General features: G+C 41.7%; 1 protein-coding gene across 6 annotated transcripts in view; it reads right to left on the reverse strand.

Moving 5' to 3' along the window:
- grid2 (glutamate receptor, ionotropic, delta 2) overlaps positions 1 to 18148 on the reverse strand; it is a 560240-nt gene that overhangs the window by 70215 nt on the left and 471877 nt on the right. For all 6 annotated transcript variants that reach the window (XR_005207895.1, XR_005207896.1, XM_037778044.1 and 3 more), the window contains 2 exons: positions 16730 to 16868; positions 8642 to 8837 (listed from right to left, as the gene is read on the reverse strand). Coding sequence is in view for 4 of the 6 variants with exons in the window: in XM_037778044.1 (XP_037633972.1) it covers positions 8642 to 8837; positions 16730 to 16868 (335 nt within the window). In the remaining 2 variants the exon portion in view is untranslated. The remainder of the gene's footprint in view (positions 1 to 8641; positions 8838 to 16729; positions 16869 to 18148) is intronic.

Genomic DNA, 18148 nt, shown 5'->3' on the forward strand with positions numbered 1-18148 from the left:
ATTAAACGTATTTACAATTTGAAATCGGTGTGGCCAGGATGGACTTCCGAGCTGATCAGGGGATGTAAAAAACACTCTTAACATACCTCACACCACAAGAATATCTGGTAAGATAATCTTCAGAACCATCAAAAAATCAGGGCTTTCTGACCATTGTCGGGAGGGAGGAATTGGGCACAAAATCCGATTGATTCTCTTGTAGTGTGTATTGTGCTTGTATAGTGCATTGTTATTTAGTTTTTGTAATGTAAATTAAGGCTAAATAACTGTTTACCTTTTATATAGTATACATAGAAAGGGTGTTAACAATTCACCAATTATTAAAATGAAATTCTATACTTTTCCACACTGCATAGAAACCCTGGATTTAACAATATAAAACACAGCAATGGTCACATAAGTAAAACATAAACAATACATACGTACCGTATTAGAAAAAACAATATGACATAGTACTGGATGCTGTAGAGATGGCTGGTTGGGAGTTGCCATGTTCGATTGTCACTGTCACTATTATTTTCCCGTTTTATGATGAATATATGATACCTCATATTATTAGCACATCCCATTATGGTCTGTGTCAGTGATTTACAAGTTGCAGTGTAGGGGGTGCGGAGGTAACGTAATTAAGGGGGTAAGTCATTGATGCTTAATTTTAGTCATTACTTTTACAAGTCAGCACAACAGTTGAATGCTGAGCTGTGAGGAGCTCCTCAGCTAAAAGGCCTGCCCAACATCACACACACAAAAAAAGGGACTGAGAAAAGTTTTTTTCCTCGAGAGACCATGCAAGAATAAAGATCACGGATGAGTAACGCATTGTCTTAAACGAAGACGGCATTATATCAAACTGTGACATACAGCACTCTCGTATTTGATATATATGTGACACCAAGTTAATGAGATATCAAGTCTGAGGTGCAACACCTCTTAGTTTATTGAACGCCTTGATCGTTGACTGAAATGGGAGAGACGTATATATTACCCCGTGACAAGCCTCACCCTGCAGCATTGCGTGGCTTCATGTCTGTGTTTGTCTATCACTGCATGCAAGGTGTGCACGTGAGTGAATGTGTTGGTGTGTAACGTTACTGCTTATAGATGTGCGTTGTGTTTGCGTGTGCTTCCACATACAGTATGCGTGCATCTGTGTGTGTGTGTGCATATATTTGTGTGTGAGTGATATCAGAGACAGCTCAGACACTGACCCATTCTGACATATAATATAATTCTGCTGCAGGGGATCGAAAACTGAAAAGGATGAAAATCCATAGTGCACAGGAAACGCCGGTGACAGAGAGAAGTAAGAGGTTTATTGTGAAAGAGAAAAGGCCTGAGAGAACGAGCGAGAGAGGAAGAGGGAAAGCAGCATGAGAAAAAGGAGAGAGAGAGCATGACACTGAAGGGGGAAAATATATCAAGTTCTTAACCTCACAGGAATCAAATATAGCAAAGGGAGTGGATTGAAGAAGACAAACACATCCAAATAAATCAAACGGAGACAGAGAACAAAAGATGTCTGAGTCTGACTGACTCATGGGGTCTGTTAATCATATCATGGCCTTCCAAATAGCCTCCAGCTTGAAAACACTATTCCAGGTAGTGTTCACCGGCTTCCAAATATATTTGTCAGTATGAGAAGAAATCCTAACAGGTTGAAAGTCTCCACTGAAGGAATTTTTAAAGTGATTGTTTCCTAGCCGTTAAGTGTTTTACAGGGAAGCCAGGCTTAGTTTATAAATCATCTTTTTTCTCTATGTAACAAGCTCCAAGGTAAAATTATATCTTAACAGTTTTCTCTGAAAGGAAGATTAGTTTGGATACAAAGTACTAAATGTAGAGGAGGATATAACTGCTATTTGACAAATTAAATTGAAGTCAAGTGTATATTTGTAGTACTGGAATCAGGTTTGAGTTTCATTGGATGTTTAAACATACAGTCAAACATGGCAACAGCGTCACTGGTGGTGCCACTGCAGCAGAAAGAAAACACTTGTGTCAATGCAGCTAAGAGACGGGGACGGGCATCAGTGTACCACTAGAGTGCACCCTGTAGCCTTTAACACAATGTAGATGAATGAGAGACTGACAGAGAGACAGTGGATGCGGAAAGGGAAAATAGAAAGAGAGGTGGAAAAAGAAGAAAAATATAGAAAAGGGTGAAGTTGGTGAAAAAAAAGAGTAGTGTTAGTCAGTAACGCAGGGATTTGCAAATAATCGGTGGTGCAGGGAAAGACATGCAGGGGAGGAAAAAAAAACAAATCAAGAGAGACACAGTCAGAAGGGAAGGTCTGCCTCATTGCTGCTGTGCAATGCTTGCTGCCACTCTGGAGGTTGCACCTCTGTCATGTAGAATTTAGCCATGAAAACCAGATCCACTCTCCGTCTACCTTATGACCAGCCCCTCACCCAGTTCTGTCTCCTGTAACTCCTGCCTGCTCGCACCATTGAATAGCAACCTTTTTTATATGACTTACTCATCACAGAACATTCGGTGTCAGTAGCTACTAGAAGAACCAGACACTCTTAAAGCCTAATCTCTGAATCTCACTCCTCTTAGCGCTCCTAATGGCATTTGATTCCACCGCGCCCAAAGGAAAACAACCAATCAGAACCGAGAAGTCTCTCACGGAGCTGTCAATCACTGATCCTGAATTACGGTCAAAACTGTCAAACTACGCAGCTCTGATCAAATTTTAATCAAGATTATGTTACTGTAATGCCTATTTCTCGCCTCAAATGTTTTCAGAAACATCTTGTAGGGAAATTTTTTTTTTTTTTTTTTTTTAAAGTTATTTTTTTGGGGGCATTTTCCATTTTTATGACAGGACAGTGGATAGAGTCTTGAAAGGGGGGAGAGAGAGAGAGTGGATGCGGAAAGGGCCACAGGCCGGATTCGAACCCAGGCCGCCGTGGTCAGGACCAAGCCTTAATACATGGACGCCCGCTCTACCAACTGAGCTAACCCAGGCGCCCCTTGTAGGGAAATTTTTAGCTGTAAAATGAGAAAGTTTGTGACGGTTTGTGACGGCATGTTGAAAACAGTTGAGCCAAAACCAAGCACTGCACTACCAGCCGGAGCAAACTTTTTGAAAACATTTGAGGCGAGAAATAGGCATTACAGTAACATAATATTGATTCATAATTAATCAGCATTGCTTAGTTTGACAGTTTGATCGGAGTTCGCAAGCTTCACAAGCAGTGATTGACAGCTGCTTTACAAACTGCTCGGCTCTAATTGGTTGTTTTCCGTCAGGCGCGGTAGAAACTTGCAAATGCCATTAGGAGCACAAAGAAGAGGCAGAGGAACCTGATTTCTTCACAGCTTATCGGCCTCATATACTGCTGTCAGAATATAGTGACAGTTTGAGCAAATATGATAAAAGGTTATTTTTATTAATGTTACCAACTGTAGCTTTAAGCATTGGTTCCTGGAAATGTATCAGCAGCCAGCAGCCAAAAGTAATGCAATGTAGCCATAGGACGACTATTGTTCTCTTTCTCTAACTCTGTTACGATCACTCCTTCTGCTGACACATATAAATATTAAAAATGAGTGAATTGCACATTAATCATCACTTTTAATTAATACTATTGTGCTAGGCTTACTTGTATGTTCTAGGTTGATAAACTAAGGGACCTAATTAGCACCAGATCCTCCTTTAAAGCAGTGGATGAGGTGATGATTCAATCTACAGATCATCCCCTGTTTGGTCTGATGCTGCAATGATGGCCACGCTAGTCAACTAGCAAAGAGCTTTAAATTTCCCCAACAGCATGATGTCTGTCAGTGTCTCTGGCCATACACTGGGTGGTCAGCTCCTCCTCACGCTGGAGGCTCAGCTTATCCCTGTGGCACTGATGTAGACACGGGGGATTTTTCGCACCACTCCCTGCAGCTAATCAGTGGAAAACAACGGAGTTTGACTTTGGTCTTGTTGGCCTGGCTTACTGTATCAACAGTGGTAGTAGATATCATAACAAACCACACTGCTATCTCATATATTGCCATGATGACACATTCTAACATGGTTTTGAACTCGTCAGCCTTTCCAGCAATGTCAACAAACGACACTGTGATTATCCTTCTGTACTATGCTGCTCTATGATAGTGACCTGGCTCCGTCATCACACAGCATCTCACTTTTTTATTTCTCAATATTTGAGCAGTCTTGCGGCATAAATGTCAAGATCTTAAAACTATTTCAGAACATTCAAGGGGAATTTTTGTTGCCACTGTCACTAACACCAATATACACCAATATACAGTATTGGTGTTAATTTGAAGTTACCAACTTCAAATTCCTCGGGGTACACATCTCTGAGGATCTGTCCTGGTCCCTCAACACCTCCAAACTGGTCAAAAAGGTGCAGCAGCACCTCTACTTCCTGAGGAGACTAACAAAGGCTCACCTGTCCCATCAGATCCTGACAAACTTCTACCACTGTACCATCGAAAGCATCCTGACCACCTGCTTCACGGTGTGGTACAGCAGCTGCTCCACGGCTGACAGGAAGGCACTGCAACGGGTGGTGAAAACCGGCCAACACATCGTCGGTGCCCCGCTCCCCGCCATGGCTGACCTACACCGCACTTGGTGTCTGAGACGGGCTGGTAAAATCATTACGGACCCCTCACACTGCAACCACGGACTGTTTGCTCTTCTCCCATCAGGGAGGCGGTCGGGAGCCTCAGGTCTCGCACCAGCAGGCTAAGAAACAACTTTTTCCACAACACCACTACCCTGCTGGACTCACAGGCCCGGCGCTAAAAGTGCTAACAGAGCTAACGGTGTCAACCTGGGGGGGACCTGGAGAGGACGGTGTTATCAGCTCTAACCGTCGTATGAGCGCAGTGCAGAGCAGTGGCCATAAGCTAGCCAGTGGGGCACACTCGCATGCACTAAAAGGCAAGCGCGGCCGACCCGGCTATGTCAACAAAGTACGGAAAAGATCAGATTACAACACACACAGAGGGAGAGTGACTTCATTCTCCGCTCAGGTAGACATTACTCCTCTACATATCTTTACATAGAAAATAGTTGTTTGATGCTATATTAATGCTCTGAATATCGTATAGAGAACCTTTAAAGATATGGACATTTTTATACAGGACTTAACATGACATTTTTTACAATATGATGAAAAACATACATATAATACGCACGCACGCACGCACGCACGCACGCACACACACACACACACACACACACACACACACACACACACACACACACACACACACACACACACACACACACACACACACACACCACACACACACACACACACACACACACACACACACTTATATCAATTTAGATAAATCAGAGGATATACTGTATGTGTGTGGGTGTAAAGCTGCAGGTGTCAATTAGGTAATCATGAGGATAAATGTATTTTAAATTTACACCCACATAACTCTGTTTAGCAATAAAAAACTGACTTGTGCATGATCCTGGACACACTACTAATTAGTTATATGTGCTCAATAAACACCCCTGCCAACAAGCAATGCACTGTATATGACTGAGTGTTAATAGTTGTGTGCTTATATGCTGCATTCATCACATCATTTTAAAAATACCACTTGCCACTTTAATCACTCCTCCCAACGCTTCCAATGCTGGCTTCAGTTCAAGTCTAATATATTCTAGAGGGAGGAGGGATAAAGTGAGACCCTCACTGAAAGAGAGAAGGGCGATGCAAACAGAAAGCGAGACGCAGCAGTCAGGTATTTATGATGCCGGGTAATCACCGAGGGAATTAAGTATTTAACCATGCGTGCGTTATCTGTGTATCGTTAACATCGTTTAGATAGATTTATCCCCCATCAACACAGACGACCCTGTAGCATGAGCTGTATATCAAAACAGGACTGAGGCTGAGCTGTGTGCAATAAGGATATACTGGATACCAGAAGAATATCCAATTCAGATAGATAGATATATACTTTATTGTGTCCATAGTGGAATTTGACTTGGATTCTACAAAGCTAGAACCCTCAACACATATCAGCACACAACTCCAGTGGTGTACCTCAGTACAGCCTCTGTACCCTCTGTTTATTTTAGGCTAAGGTTTAAAATTCCAATAGCCTAATTTGCTGTATGTATTAAACACTACGAATTAAGGGTGATGGTTTACAAGCAAATGCAAAATTCGTAGTGGTACTGACATAACATCAGAAAAACTGCACAGTGATATTGATTTTTGGGTACTTAATGTAAATAGTGGGTGGTATTAGAATATAAACCCCTGATTGAAACAAGACTCAGTGAAAACCGAGTATTTGGCTGGACCGTGTATGGTCAGTCTGTGAATTTGTGGCTTAGTTGTTAAACAAATAGTCAGTGTTAAATCCTGCAGTGCAGGTCCACCAGGTCTTGGGAGGACACTAGGGGACGCGCTGCTACACTCAACTAGCTGATCAAACGGTGACGTACCCTATCTAGGAATGCACGTGATTGTTTTTTTTCTTGCCGTTTCAAACAGGAAACAACGTGCTTCTATTGGACGACACATTTTGTCTCTCATTCTTACTGGTATCATTACATCACATATAATAGTTCAATTATCCCTATGTGCTAAGCAATGTGACATTATTTACCAGCTGCCCATGCTATTCAGTGACAACAGCACTGTGTGCTGTGCCTTTGTCACATGCCTTTGTCACATGACGCGTTTATGATTGGTTTGGACATTTAGCATAATGCTGGGCAGCAATGCTTTCAAGTGAAATTGCTCTCTGGGAGAGCAAGGACGCATGGCAATTCTGTGATCGTGTGATCAAACCACAAGACTCACTTGACTTTCAGGGCAAATGTCACCGTATACTATAAAATATATTCAAGTCAAGCAAACAGTAAATGTTGATATGTAAGAACTCAAATTGGATCCCCTAACCCCTACCATCTTCATTGCAGAGGAAAAGAGGTTTAATATGATTGGTTAGCCGTAACTTAAAGGGACTATTTGTAACTTTCAGAATTGCTTATTAACAGCGACACCTGTGGCCGTGAAATCAACGAAAGTCAGCGTCGAGCTCGCACTTGCTCGCTCTAAATATACCTGAACGAGCATCGCTCAAAACAGTGAGGCGACACACGTCAGCTAAAACCACAATATTACTCTATATTTCAGCTGCTTGGCAGTAATGTTAGCTGACCAGACGAAGGTCTCTCCATGAACACGATCTGATCTTAGTGTTGGCTTTTCCTGCCTCAGCGCAGGCTGATGCAGCGGGGCTTTGTAGCGTGTCTCCCTGCTCTCTCCGCCCGCAGCCGGAGAGAGCAGGGAGACACCGGCACCCGGTAGGTAACGAGACGATAACGTTACTCGCTGAGGAGCTCCGTCACTTCACAAGACACGGGAAACCTCTGTTGGTCTGGAGGAGCTGCAGCATTTATTTCTGCACAAACGTCCACTGTACATTTACTAGATATTCTCAGAGCTAAACTAACTCTTCTGCAGTGTGTAGTGAGCGCGCGTTCACGTCTAGAGGTGGAGCGAGCTGAGCGAGAACGCGCGCGCTGTCTGAGTGAAGGCAAGCAGGCAGAGGAGGAGAGGCAGCGGCCACACGCGAACGCGCATACGCGAGCGTGCATGTGTGGCGACCCGGTACATTTATACGCTTAAAAAGTTACAAACAGTGACTTTAATTTCAATAAACAGATTCTGCATTCACATGACATCTATTGCTAGTCTGTCAGTGCTGGAAGTGGGAACCCTCCTCTGTTGCTCTTCCTGAGGTTTTCTTCTATTTCTTTCCCTGTTAAAAGGTTTTTCCTTATCCGATGAGAGGGTCGTACTGCAAAGGACAGAGGATGTCATATCCTGTACAGATTGTAAAGCCCCCTGAGACAAATTTGTGATTTGTGATATTGGGCTATAAAAATAAATTTGAAAAATGTGATCAAATGACTTGACCTGACATCTGAGAATCTGTAGGCAACGGCACAAGATTTTGGTACAGGAAATGATCTGGCTTCTATTTGTAGTCCGAGCAATATTGACCAATTACGTTCGAGCAGGCTTTGGTTGAATGTAGGTAATCAGTCCGCGTGGAGAGAAAAAGAGGCGGAACACATTGGCCGAAATGCAATCTGGTAACCACCAGCTATCATCTCACGATGATTTAGCTTTTTATTAGTTTAAAATTTGATTATTAACTGCCTAGTTGTGAAACAATCCGGTTGTACACGTCGTCTCTCAAATGTCACGCCAGTCTTGCGTCTCAAGTTGCTAATCAGGCTGTAAACAATGAGCAGCACACGGAAGAGGAAGTCTGGGTTCGGATATCCGCCTGCTACACCGGAACCCCAGAAATACAACTCCCTGCCCCCAGAGGCTTATCTAGATTCAAAACTGAGCAACTCAGAGACTGATGTCATTTTGCCCTCAGGTTAACTTCACACTACAACCAAATTTCTCAAAAATGACATGGTCAAATGTTGGCAAATGATGGCTTGAATGTAAATGCTTTGCCCCGAGTAATTACTAATTGGTACTACCTGGTCCCCCGTATTCAAAGCGTATCACAGGAGTCATCCAATGTTTGTTTTACTAACCGCAGTGGTTTTACATGTGTCGACGGCCCTTTGTTTGGAACTGACAACTAATTAAAAAGGTAAAGACCTACCTTGCGAATGCCTTCTTTTGACTCCTCGACGTTATTATCTCCTCCTCCGGTGCGGTTAATCATCCGCCACATCTGGGAGTACATGGGATCTCTCTCAAAGGGGTTCATAGACTTGGAGCGCACCTGGTCGTATACTGCGGAGTCCAACACTGTACCATAAGGCAACTCTGTCTGCTTGGATAAGTCCTGGAGGGACCTGGAGAGAGAGAGAGACAAGTGATGAAAAGAGTTAGTATTCACATTGTTTCCAGTCATCCATTCACTGTAAGCAGCATGCAGACTCTGCCTGAATTCCAGCTTCACATCCCACATGGGGCTCAGTTCCTCCCCTGGGTATTACTGTTGTGGGAATACTGCTGTCACCTTTTAGGTGGCTGTTTTTTGGTGGCTGTAGTTGTAGTAGTGGATGTAGCAATGCTCTGTTTTCAACAGCATGCTCTTTGTGCAACAAGTTCCCACAAAGCACTACACTGCTATCTCATCTTTGGCAATGATGACAAATGGCTTTGGAATGAACTAGGGCTGTACCCAAACAGAATTTTTTGATTTGACTCGGATTTGGCTGTTCAATACGAAGATTTGACTATTCGTTTTTTGTTTTTTTCTTCATACAGACTATCTGGCAATCAGAAAATCCACTGGCCTGAGTTTCAGTGATGATTTCGACCACATTAACATAATCAAAATGCAGTCCGCCACAGTTTCATAATGAATCAAAAATATTTTTACACTTCTCAACCAGTGGGGTCCGTGCAGTCTACCTGAGGGATTCGACTGGGTGGGTCAGGGTGAGGGCGCCGCAGTGTGTGGCTCGCGTCTTTGGCAGTGAGCTTTGCAGCACCCGCGCTCGGACCATTTCAAGTCGACTGAGGGGTCATTGATGATGATTCGACTCATCGACTTTCAGGGGGGAGCCCTAGACTGAACAGCCTGTCCAACACTATCAAAAAATGAGGAGTTGATCCTTCTATATGCCAGTCCATGGTAATAAACCAAAACCAATACAACTCTACGCTAAAAAATTATCTCACTTTTCTTTTCAAGTGGTGAAAAGAGTTATTATTCACATGGCTGCAAGAGTAATTGACCTGGATTAAATGCCTCACTGTGGTGCTTCTGGCTTGGCACTTTTATGTTTGCATGAGGGGACATGGTGAATGATCAAGCCTTTGTTACGGTCTTGGTAACTCCCAGGGATAGATGACCAGGTCTGGAGAGACGGGCGTTGGACAGTACACATAGAGTATCTGAACTCTCCATGGGCCAACAGTGGGAGTTGGCAGTGACATGTAATTGACATGGAATAGAAATAGAAAAATTGGAATTGGCCGTGAGAAAAATGAGGGGTGGAAAGCAGTTTAGACAGCAGCACTCACTCAGTTCACAGTGCTGAGAACGATCGCTTGGCTAACTGCACACAGTTAATATCTACAATTGTATCAAGAAAAAGGCAGACACTAACAAAGAAGTAGAAATTGAAACAACACAAGTCAGTCTGTCTTGTAATTGTTTATTCTTATTTCTCTCTCTTGTCCTTTTCTCTCTCGCTCTACCCCTCACCCATAAATTGCCACCTCTGGGGGAATACACAAGCTAGTGTTAATTATAACGCAACAGTGCTTGGGTTGCCTCTCAAAGAGTTTGGCCGCTGAGAAATGTAATGGAGAACCATTACAGGAACTAATTACTGTTTGTTTGTTAAATGGCTGCTACATACCACCCATGGATTTGAGAGACTTGAGAGATTTGTGAAACAAAACATGCACACAAAAACAACATGTCCTGCTTAATGAAGAACAACAAGTGTACAGTATCTTACTTCATTAACTCAGCTGCAACATACCCACAAAGCAGATTTAACAATTGGCACAAAAATAAGTAGGTACTGTTCGCATTATTAAAAGGCTGCTCACCCAGACACACGCATGAAATAACACATTCAGACTTTTTATGGAGGGTCACAGCTCTTGCGGTTTCTCTCTCTCTCTCTCTCATGCCCTCCTCAACTATCTCTCTGACCCGATCTAAAAGAAGAAAAAAAAACCTTTGAAGATTTTAATGAACTTTGCCGTGAACATGAATCTTTTATTGCCGTCAATTAATCTTTGGCCTTAATAATCTCCCTTCCCCACTACTCCCCCGTGAATATGCACGCCTGTCAGCACACTCTTCGGCCAGGATTCCCCCTTTGTGAATTGGTTTCACTGGGTAGTAACTCTGGGCTTGTTATTTAATGGTGTGTGCATGTGTAGGAGGGAGAGGGAGAGGGAGAGGGAGAAATATGTCATGTCAGATGAGTTTAGATTTTACAGAGATTAAAAAAAAAGAGAGATTTAAATGGGTTCATAGTGACTCAACCGCTGTAATTGGACAAGAAAAACACAATCAAAAGCTTATAACTGAAAATATTAGAGTGGAATTATGTGGTGCAGGTGCCTTTCTAAAATGCTCAGCATGAAATATGTGGGGATAAAAAGAAAAACAGTACCCGAAGTTCATCCTTAAACCTCTATTTTAGAGTCTAAAATACAGAACATCCTGTACAATAGTTATAATTTTGTTGATTGAAGACTGGAAGAAGAACATCCCCTGCTGTGGCTAGAATGCACTAATATGATGTTTACTTCATATGACCTACGCTGTATTTCTAACGGAATATGGAAGGACTTCATCTCATTTAAAGAAGGAACATTTGGAGGGGTGGACAAAAACAAAGAGGCGCTTGCAATAATTCATTTTAATCAAATACTGTTAAATGTCTGGACTTTAATTAAAAAAACACAGACATCGTCTGTCTCCAAATGTCTTACTCTGTGTGTGTGTTGTCTAAAGGGAGATATGCACATATGAATTATGTGCTTAATTGTCTTTTGGGGAATGTTTTTTGTCAATCTAGCGTGTGCATGTGTGTATGTGTTTGCACACACTTGCCTTTCTGTCCTGTGTGTATGCTAGCTCATTTTGCAACCAATTATATCACCCCCTAAGCAGCCCAATGAGCAAGTAAATGGAGTGAACAGCAGCTGAATGGATCCTGTGACAAATACTAAGTATGTACAGTGTGTGTGTGTGTGTGTGACAGAGAGAGAGAGAGAGAGAGAGAGAGAGAGGAGAGGGAAAGGCTAGATATAGATTAATTGCATGTTATTCAGTGTATACAGTATGTGTGTGTGATCTCTGTACATCTTTGTTTCTACATATTGGGTCATCTGGTCATCTCCGTTGAAAGCTTTTGGTAATACACTGCATCAACCTCTTTTAGCTAAATGTACCGGGTTCGGCTGAGCTGTGTGTTAAAACACTGCCTTTAAAACTTCATAAAATGCTATGGTGGTCTTTCTTCCAAATTGTCTCCTATAAATGAGGCCTTAATGCTACTAAAACAACACTCCAAGTGTATTTTGTCCAAACAATGTTTGTTTGGCAATGATTACAATATTTTAGTACAAAATCAATGCATGAGAAATTGTATTTTTACTTTATAATATTTTTGACCGTTTTTATATTGAATGTACATACTTGACTTTGGATTCTTCTTTGTTATTTTATTTACATTGTTATTGATCTTATTTGTTATTATCTAAGTTTTACTTGATCATATTTCATTATTATAATAAAACTACTCCATTTGGAGTCAAAATTATACAATTTTAATTTGTATTGCTTTTATACTGTGCACAATGGTAGAAACTGATGATGCACAGGGTAAATGTCATGGTCAAAGGCTCCATTGTGTGCACATAGCCTCCTGTAGTGGATATCAGTAGTTTTTTATAGCCAGATTCACTTTCAAGAAGGTAGGCACAGTTGTAGTTAAGGAGTTGCTGAATGAATTCAGTGGCATCTCTGTGCATGGCATCATTGCTATAACGGTGTTATCCACTGTCTAAAAGAACATTTTAGGCGAGGATAAAAATGTAAATTTTTCCTTTGGTTAATCTCAATTTACTCAGGCATAGTAACAGTCACATTGTTACTTAGTTGTGGAGCTATTCTTGATTTATTTTGGGTATGTCTGTCTAGGCGAACCACACCTTCCAGCACCCTAGGGCTTTAGAGGTTAAGGAAGGCTAAGAAGGTGTAACCTTTGAGGGGAGCATTGCATACAACCTAGTGATTCTTTTTTTAGCTATTTTTTTATTTATCTTTTATTTATCTTTAAAGACTTGTGTTGCAATGCCACCTCATATATTAGAAATAGGTACTATTAAGTACTTGCGGAGAGTCAAAAGATGGGCCTTTGTTTTTTCAGAATCCAAAAGACAAAGATGATCTTGGCTCGGTTATTCTGTAGGGAAATTAATTTGGGTAAAAGCAGTAGAGCCTTGATCAGTTCATTAACTTTTTAACAAATGGCTGTTGAAGCACTGCAGACAGCTGCGCAACCTTGAACAACAAGCAATCTGTGCGGACTGAAGCCAAAACCCGAAGAGGTTTTTCTTTCCTCAAACATTTATAACATGGTCTTTAGAGTAGGCTAGCTACATTTTAAAGCTGCTGAAGTTTAGTTAATATTTGCATTATTTATAAATGTCGGAGTTTGGGACCTTCATAGTCATATAAATGCCAGTTTTCTCATCATATAATTAAAGTATTTAGAGGCGTTTTTATTATTGATTATTATTTTCTAGATGTTAGTGTTGATCAGTCTGAATATATGTCATTATGTTGTTATCTCTTCAGTATATATTTATGTTTATTCTTTGCTCTTAAAGTAGATAGCTTATGCACTAGTTAAAAGTGTAAATGTCATTAATCCATTACTGCTGCGACAATCCCTTTCTGACCAACAGATGGTGATAGAGGTGACAGTGAGACAGACAATCTTGACTTTATGGCCCTTTAGAAAACATGCAAGACTTAAATAACCAAAAGAGCTGCTGACCAATGGGAGCACTCTGCTGTTTTAGCGGACCATTGGGACGTAACAGACATGTGTACATACAGAACAGTCACCAGCACACACATAAGCACACACTACACCTGATTGACTTTATTGGCATCATTAGCAGCTCTAACATGACCCATGCTGTGTGAGATTGAGCCAGGAAAGGAAGCTTTTTATCCTCAAACACTCCATCCGTCTTTCAATCTTCCCATCCATCTCTTTCCTCTCTCAACAGGTGCCACCTCTTTTCTCACATTTTTACCCCTCCAAAATCCATTTCTCATCTTAACTTATCACCACGGCCCAGACCCTTCCCCTTTCTCTGTTCCCAGGCTTCTTTCCACTCTCTTTTTTCTATCCTTCTCTTTGTTCCTCTGCCTCTGTCCTCCCCTTTTCCTCTTAATCCGTCTCATCTTTTCTTCCACCTACTTCCTCTCTTTATTTCCACTTTATAAGGTTTTGTCTCTCTCTCTCTCTCTCTCTCTCTTTGTATGTTGCTCCATCTCTTTGCCACTCTCCACCGCCATCCCTCACTGTTTTCCTAAAGGATTCACACTGAAATTGAGGGAAAACATCCAAGCGTGAAATAGTCCAGAGAGGGTTCTGAATGCTCACTTGTTATTTCATTTCCAGGATGAAACAAGGGCATTAATACTTAAAAACCCCGTCTCTCCTGACGGCTCACTGAGACACTCAGACGAGCGACGCCTCCATCCTTCCCCGGCCTTCTCTTCCTTTCCTATCCATGCATTCGCTTGCTTGCTCTTTTCCATACTTAACTAATTCACTCTCTCAATCACTCGCTCGCTAAACCGTTTGCTCTCGTTCCATCTGCGCGATATGTAAATCAAGTATTCATCAGATAGAAGTGCACGCTAATCACAACATCACACAATCCCCTTTTTTTCCTCGCTCGGCTTCTCTCTTCATCTCTCCGTTGAGGTTTTGTTATGCTTTACGATTACTCGCAGTTTGTTTTGGGTATGTTCCCTCTCACCCCACCACCCATCTTTGGAGACCTAAGGCCATGTGAGCGCTGCTGTTTAGGTGGTAATTATGCCACTAATGACCCCAGAAGAGTCAACACATTAAAGATAATGCATTAAAATTTATGGAAATCCTTAATTAGCTCAATGGATACTGAATGAGGCGGTAAACTGAGAGGCACTCATTAATGACAGCGAATTTAAGTGAAAAAAAAGGATAGACAAAAATTAAGAAAAGTGATGCTTTCTACACACTTTCCAAGAGACTACACAGACGGAATTGGAATAAAGGGAAAACAAGAGACAGTATGAAGAGGAGGGAGGAAGAGAAAGTGGAGAAGGGAGGTCTGCTAAAGACAGAAAAGAGAGGGAAAAAGAGCACGACGTAGAGAGAAACTGACAGAAACAAATGAAGAGACAGATAGTGATGAGATTTAGAGAAATAAATGTTGTTTATTCCAAAGCCAAGCACAATTAACTGTGGCACTGCCGGGCATGGCGGATGCTTCGGCATGCTGATTAGTCCAATGAGAGATGAGTGTTTCCTTGTGCCACCAGGAGAGAAGCAGGCAAACATATTATCACAAGGATAGATAAACAGAGGGCACGGAGCTTAGGGAAATAACGTGTGTGTTAATGTGTGTGTGTGTGTTGACTTGATACATTCACTGGCCCCAACCTGAGAGGAATATGCAAAAACACTCTCTTCTTACTTTCTTCCACACTTGGCCTGATTTTCTCTTTCTGTTTGTCCTTATCTTCCCTATCTTCATCACTGGAAACACGCACACATGCACGCATACACGCACACGCACACACACACACACACACACACACACACACACACACACACACACACACACACACACAATGATAGATCCAAACTTGAGGCAGACAGGAAATTACTATCCTACGATGGGGTGAAGGAGGAAGGGAGAAAGGATGGAAAGGATAGGGAAGTAATTCTGTGTGTGTGTGTGTGTGTGTGTGTGTGTGTGTGTGCGTTGCCTCTCATGCATCACACCTGCCTGCTAGAATGGATTTCCACATTGAGCAACAATCTAGCACACTGGGGAAGACTGCGGTGTGTCTCTGTGTGTTAGAAACAATTAGTCGTGCACGCACACCTACACACAAACTCAATGGTGAATAAGTTTGAGTAAACCCAAGTGTATGTGTGAGCAGAGCTGAATATATACGTTCGAGGCAGAGATGCACCGATACCTTTACAGATACCGATATCAATAGCGGAGGCTGTGGCTCAGAGGTAGAGCACGTCGTCCACCAATCGCAAGGTCGGCCATTCGATCCCCGGCTCCTCCAGTCCACATGTCATTAAAGTGTCCTTGGGCAAGATACTGAACCCCAAATTGCTCTTGAAGGCTGAGATGAGCAGAATGAAAACTGTATCTTATTAGATAAAACAGATGTTGACAAACTGCACATGTAGCAGTTGAAACCTGGAGGAGTTGCAATTAACATCCATATCTGTCCAAAATGTCATCACTTCATAATGTTATCCTGTTAGACATTTGGTTGAAATTGTCGGAATTAGGTTATGAATTCTTGAAGTATCGCCAAAAAAGTGTTTTGTGAAGTGACCTCTAACAACCTTGACCTCTAACAAACAAAATAAAATCAGGTCATCCTTGAATCCAAGTGGACGTTTGTGCCAAATTTGAAGAAATTCACTCCAGCCATTCCTCAGATATCATGAGAATACAACAGACGTGAGGTCACAGTGACCTTGAGCTTTGACCACCAAAATCTAATGAGTCCATCCAAGAGTCAAAGTGGACGTTTGTGCCAAATTTGAAGAAATTCCCTGCAAACGTTCCTGACATATCACGTTCACAAGAATGGACCGGACGGACAACCCAAAAACATAATGCCTCCGGCTACAGGTGTTGCCAGCGCGTAGGCATAAAAAAGGTAATAAATCGCTGTATATCTTATCGCAATACTCAGCATATTGTGAGGCCTCTGGCGATTCCTACCCCTAATACTTTTGTGCTTGTACATCTGTGTAGGTGTGACGTGCAGCTTTAAAGTATAACTAAATATTGGTGATAGTTGAAGGGTTTCAGTTCTTGTATCACAACACCAGTGTCAAAAGAACTGAGTTTTTCAGAGATTAAAGCCACAGAACCAAATTTTGAAGCCAGCATGGTTGACACCACTGACAACAGAGGACACAATATGTTGGATACTTACTGTATGGAGTTCTCTATGCGCGAGATGGTGAGGAAGGCTGCTAGGTTAGCGGTATACGAGGAGATGACAATAAGAGCAAACATCCACCAGACGCCCATCATCATCCTCGTAGCTAGAGTAGTGTAGGGAACCTCTCCACCTAGAAAGAAAGAAAGAAAGAGAGACATTTAAACAAATGTACAGACAAAAAGACAAACAAGGCATCACATCAACGCACACAAGCAACTCTTAGCTGCAGGGGGAAAAGCTGTTAAAACAGCAAAGCGCATTCTGAAAGATTATGTTCGGATTAAGAGATCTGATCTGATGCTTTGGCACAGATCTGATCTTCACATGGCGGCATAAAGTGGGAGGCCCTGCAGAGAATTCAATCTATGCTCTACTAGAAAGACATCAAAAGAGCCAATCTCTGCTACATCTTTGAGATACGATAACATTTATATATTGAGGTAAAGGTGGCCTGTGCTGTGTCTTTTACTCCTTGGAAATGTCTTAATATATAATCACTCTCAAAATGCCAGCAAGATTGGACAGAAGTTAAAAAATGTAACCTGCCATTGCAATAAATTAAAACTTGAGACAGAATGTGTAAATGCTTGTCGGGCCTTCCCATTAGGATTTAAAGCTGCCTGGAGCAGATTACAATAAAAAGTGGCTTGTCCATCTTCACATATAAAACCTCTTGTGTTATTAACAGCTTTTTTGGCCAAGTCCTCTGAAATCTTGTTGTGTTACACATTAAAAGCTAACTCCCTCAGCTTTCTGTGAGCTTTGAAAAAGGGTTGTCACTCTAACCCCTAGCCCTCACCAAGAAATTATTTGTTTATTTGTGCATTAACCAGGAAAGAAAATAGCACACATGTATCTTTGGCTTTTCTATTGTGCTCAGGTAGATTGTGGGCTATCCTTTCTATTCATACACTTATATATTTAAGCAAGCTTATTGACAATCATGCATACACACTAGGGCTGTCAATCGATTAAAATATTTCATTGTGATTAATCACATGATTGTCCATAGTTAATTGCGATTAATCGCAAATCAATCACACGTTTTTTAATCTGTTCTAAATGTACCTTGAAGGGAGATTTTTCAAGTATATTTAATACTCTTATCAACTCAGGTTATGCTTGCTTTGTGCAAATATATATATTCATTATTGGAAATAAATTAACAACACAAAACAATGACAAATATTGTCCGGAAACCCTCACAGGTACTGCATTTAGCATAAAAAAATATGCTCAAATCATAACATGGCAAACTGCAGCCCAACAGGCAACAACAGCTGTCAGTGTGTCAGTGTGCTGACTTGACTATGACTTGCCCCAAACTGCATGTGATTATCATAAAGTGGACATGTCTGTAAAGGGGAGACCCGTGGGTACCCATAGAACCCATTTACACTCCTTTGAAAA

Source organism: Sebastes umbrosus, chromosome 8 (assembly GCF_015220745.1).
Source record: "Sebastes umbrosus isolate fSebUmb1 chromosome 8, fSebUmb1.pri, whole genome shotgun sequence".
NCBI classification, from domain to species: domain Eukaryota; kingdom Metazoa; phylum Chordata; class Actinopteri; order Perciformes; family Sebastidae; genus Sebastes; species Sebastes umbrosus.